This window comes from Anguilla rostrata, chromosome 9 (genome assembly GCF_018555375.3).
Source record: "Anguilla rostrata isolate EN2019 chromosome 9, ASM1855537v3, whole genome shotgun sequence".
In the NCBI taxonomy this organism is placed as follows: domain Eukaryota; kingdom Metazoa; phylum Chordata; class Actinopteri; order Anguilliformes; family Anguillidae; genus Anguilla; species Anguilla rostrata.
In genome coordinates, this window is record NC_057941.1 from 54,284,022 (window position 1) to 54,289,021 (window position 5,000).

The 5,000-nt window shown below is 49.9% G+C and overlaps 1 protein-coding gene across 5 annotated transcripts in view; it reads right to left on the reverse strand.

Moving 5' to 3' along the window:
- kcnip1b (Kv channel interacting protein 1 b) overlaps positions 1–5,000 on the reverse strand; it is a 47,171-nt gene that overhangs the window by 30,495 nt on the left and 11,676 nt on the right. For 3 of the 5 annotated variants that reach the window (XM_064353078.1, XM_064353079.1, XM_064353080.1), the window contains one exon: positions 4,260–4,477. The exons of the other annotated variants lie outside the window; for them this stretch is intronic. In XM_064353078.1, the coding sequence (XP_064209148.1) occupies positions 4,260–4,347 (88 nt within the window). In that variant the 5' untranslated portion in view covers positions 4,348–4,477. The remainder of the gene's footprint in view (positions 1–4,259; positions 4,478–5,000) is intronic. 5 annotated transcript variants of the gene reach the window in all.

Below are 5,000 nucleotides of genomic sequence, written 5' to 3' on the forward strand. Positions count from 1 at the left end.
ACGAGGCCAGACGGACGCAAACGAGGTCCACATTGTTTTCTCTCTCAGAAATATTTTCACTTTTAAAGAGGCCTGTCCTAACCATGCTATCAAAAATCCTGCAGGGCCAAAACCGTGACCACAGTCCATGAGATCTGACTATCCTCGTTTGACGAGGATGAACCCTCTGAACCCCCTCTGAACCCCCTCTGGACCTGGTGCCTAGGACCAGGGTAGAGTAGCCCTACAGACACTGTTGCCCCGAGGACCAGGGTAGAGTAGCCCTACAGACACTGTTGCCCCAAGGACCAGGGTAGAGTAACCCTACAGGCACTGTGGCCCCCAGGACCAGGGTAGAGTAGCCCTACAGACACTGTGGCCCCCAGGACCAGGGTAGAGTAACCCTACAGACACTGTGGCCCCCAGGACCAGGGTAGAGTAGCCCTACAGACACTGTGGCCCCCAGGACCAGGGTAGAGTAGCCCTACAGACACTGTGGCCCTAAAGGGCCAGAGCAGAGTAGCCCTACAGACACTGTGGCCCCCAGGACCAGGGTAGAGTAGCCCTACAGACACTGTGGCCCTAAAGGGCCAGAGCAGAGTAGCCCTACAGACACTGTGGCCCCCAGGACCAGGGTAGAGTGACCGTACAGGCACCGTGGCCCCCAGGATTAGCCCTACAACAGCAAACAGAAATGAAGGAAGAAAAAAGCTATGCCACACTGTGTCCAGAAGGGGGCAGGATCTCCAAATATTTCACATAAGAACCCCACAGATCTAAAGCTTAACAACTGATCATTACCATCCAGATACTCAAGTAAGTATGATAGTACTAATCTGATTCTGTAAAAATACACTTACCCACACACACACACATTCACACACACACACGCACATGCACAGACATGTACACAAACACTTGTGCATGCATGCATGCGCGTGTGCAGACACACTCACACACTCACACACTCACACACACACACACTCACACACTCACACGCTTGCGCATCCCTTCAGCAAGGATGAATGAGAGAGAGAGAGAGAAAGAGAGAGGAAGGAGATTATATAAGGACAGAGGAAAAATGATTTAAAAATTAAAAGTGGCAATTTAAAAATTAACTGGCAATGCAGAATGTCATCTTCAATCTCCTACCATCACAGAGTTAGAGAGTGTATTAATGAACACAAAATCAGAGCCTGGAGTCAAAGTCTTACCTTATCTTACGCTGCAGAAACGGTAACAGGTACACAGACAAATGAGAAAATGTGGTTTCATGAAAATATCCAGAGTTCAGAGAAATAAATTTAGCATTGATTTTGGATCATATATGATAGAGAATGTAATTAAACTCAGCCCAAACACAAGGTGTAGAGCAGTATAACTCAGCCCAAACGCAGGGTGTAGAGCAGTATAACTCAGCCCAAACGCAGGGTGTAGAGCAGTATAACTCAGCCCAAACGCAGGGTGTAGAGCAGTAGTACGGTATAACTCAGCCCAAACACAGGGTGTAGAGCAGTAGTACGGTATAACTCAGCCCAAACACAGGGTGTAGAGCAGTATAACTCAGCCCAAACGCAGGGTGTAGAGCAGTATAACTCAGCCCAAACACAGGGTGTAGTGCGGTATAACTCAGCCCAAACACAGGGTGTAGAGCAGTAGTACGGTATAACTCAGCCCAAACACAGGGTGTAGAGCAGTATAACTCAGCCCAAACACAGGGTGTAGAGCAGTATAACTCAGCCCAAACACAGGGTGTAGAGCAGTAGTACGGTATAACTCAGCCCAAACACAGGGTGTAGTGCGGTATAACTCAGCCCAAACACAGGGTGTAGAGCAGTATAACTCAGCCCAAACACAGGGTGTAGAGCAGTATAACTCAGCCCAAACACAGGGTGTAGAGCAGTATAACTCAGCCCAAACGCAGGGTGTAGAGCAGTAGTGAGGTATAACTCAGCCCAAACACAGGGTGTAGAGCAGTATAACTCAGCCCAAACACAGGGTGTAGAGCAGTATAACTCAGCCCAAACGCAGGGTGTAGAGCAGTAGTACGGTATAACTCAGCCCAAACGCAGGGTGTAGAGCAGTATAACTCAGCCCAAACACAGGGTGTAGAGCTAGTAGATAACTCAGCCCAAACCAGGGTGTAGAGCAGTAGTACGGTATAACTCAGCCCAAACACAGGGTGTAGTGCGGTATAACTCAGCCCAAACACAGGGTGTAGAGCAGTATAATCAGCCAAACAAGGGTTTGAGCAGTATAACTCAGCCCAAACGCAGGTGTAAGCGAGAGTATAACTCAGCCCAAACACAGGGTGTAGGCGTATAACTCAGCCCAAACACAGGGTGTAGGAGTATAAAGCAACAGGTGTAGACGTATAACTCAGCCCAAACACAGGGTGTAGAGCAGTATAACTCAGCCCAAACACAGGGTGTAGAGCAGTAGTGCGGTATAACTCAGCCCAAACACAGGGTGTTGAGCAGTAGTGTGGTATAACTCAGCCCATACACAGGGTGTAGAGCAGTAGTGCGGTATTCTATAGCTAAATGCTAAACTGATCCTAGATCAGCAGTCCAGTTACAGGATTACAGCCAATACAGCCGGAGAGATGTAGATTTGCTCAAGCCTCCTTCTGTAAGTTGTAAAGCAGATGGTTTATTGTGTGCATGCGTGGAGGGGGGCTGGGTCCACAGGACAGAGCTCCTCTAGCACAGAGGAAGAGAGAGAGCATGCGGCACTTAAAACAGCAAGCTCACTTTATCACCATGATTCAATTCTCTGTCACCCTCTGTCTCTTTCTCTCTCGACTCCTCTTTCATCCTCTCTCCCTTGTGTGTGTGTGTGTGTGTGTGTGGTGTGTGCGTGCATGTGTGTGGTGTGTGAGTGCGTGTAAGTGTGTGCGAGTGTGTGTGTGCATGCATGGTATGTGTTTGTGTGTGTGTGTGTGTGAGTGTGTGTGTGCGTGTGCATGTGTGTGTGACGTGGTGAGCGTATGTACTGACTGAGCGTTTGTACTGACTGAGCATGTGTACTGACAGAGAGAATACTGACTGAGAGAGTATCCTCTCTCTCTCTTCATTCATTGTTTTAAGCAGAACTGATCCAGATAAACTGGGGTCTTTGTGTCTATAGATGCTTAAATGTATGAGTTTGCGTGGGGGAAAGACCACAGCACAGCTTCTGAAGACACTGTGTCAACCCAGCGTGCAGCAGTGAATTATGGGATAGCTGCCACACACACCCTGATCAGATGTAGATGTGGAGGGGTTACCCTTCCCCCAGTTGAGGATAATTCATCTGGCAAATCAATTATATATCCTGCTCAGATAAATTATGAATGTACTGTAGAGGTACAGAGAGCAAGAGAGGGTGATAGAGGGAGGGAGAGAGAGAGGGAGGGAGGGAGAAGGAGACAGGCAGAGGGGAACAGAGAGATAGAGAGAGAGAGGACTGAGTTAGTTATTTAGAATGTGTAAACGATACAGATAATAAATTTGCAAACTGCACTGGTCAGGGCTGCGGTCTCTCTCTCTGAGCCACTCAGCTGTACGGTGGCCCACAGGGACACATCCTGAGAAAAACTCATGTCACCAAAAAAGTAAAACAGGGAAATGTGAAGCAACAGTCAATTTCTCTCTCACACACACACACACACACACACAGAATTCTCTGCTGAAGGAGGGTGTGTGTGTGTGTGTGTGTGGGAGGTATTGGTGTTGAGTTCGGATAAATCAAGCCCTGTGGATAATCATACTTTCTGACTTCACAGGAAGTGTACTGACACACTCTTAGAATACAGACACAAAGTGTACTGACACACTCTTAGAATACAGACACAAAGTGTACTGACACACTCTTAGAATACAAAACAGCCACATGGCAAGAAAACTCCCTTTGCTTTTCCCAAGTCGATATGCAGCTGCTCAACATAAAACTACCCCTCACACACACACACACACACACTCACACTCACACACACACTCACACTCACACTCACACACACACTCACACTCTCACACACACACTCACACTCACAGATGGAGGGATAGAGAAACCTTGCTTCCTCCGACTCTCCTTTCATTCCTGTTCTACCTCTCTGCAGACAGAAAATACCTCAGTACGATCCCGCCAGAGAGAGAGAGAGAGAGAGAGGGAGGGAGAAGGAGACAGACAGAGGGGACCAGAGAGAAAGAGAGAGACAGGGAGAGGGATGAGGAGAGAGAGAGATAGAGAGAGAGAGGGAGGGAGGGATGAGGAGAGAGAGAGCAGTGTGCAGTCGGTACCTTTGCTGAGGGTGCCGGAGAGAAGACGCTGCAGTGTGTGCAGGAACTTGAGCAGCCCCTGTGTACAGCGGAGAGAGCATCCCGCCATCCCGACACCGTCCCGGTACAGCCCCCAAACTCCCAGCCGTCCCGCCACAGACCCCCCTCAGCTGGACCGAGCAGAGCGACAGGGTCCCGTGGCAGGGGTCCCACTGCAGTTTGGAGAAGTTTTGGGGATCCTGCGGCTCCAACAAAGTCAGATGTAGAAAGACTCAGCCTCTGAGCTGGGGGGCCGGTGATGGGGGGGGGGGGGGCGGTTCTCAGTGCGCACCAATGAGATGTGAAAGCACATTCAGCACCTTCCACACCGGACAGCTCCTTGCTCAACAACGCACGATCTACTACAGCTTTTCTGTCGCTCGCTCATGCTTACTTGCTTACTCTCTCTCTCTCTCCCACTCTGTCTCTCGCTCTCCCACTCACTCTCTGTCTCTCTCCTACTCTCTCCCACTCACTCTCTCTCTCCTACTCTCTCCCACTCTCTCTCTCTCCCCCCTACTCTCTCCCAGTCACTCTCTCTCTCCCTCTCCCCTACTCTCTCCCACTCTCTCTCACTCTCTCTCTCTCCCCCCTACTCTCTCCCAGTCACTCTCTCTCTCTCTCTCCCTCTCCACTCTCTCCCCCCTACTCTCTCCCACTCTCTCTCTCTCTCTCTCTCACATGTCCCCCCCCCCCTTGCGGGTGAGCGGTAGCAGACCCCCC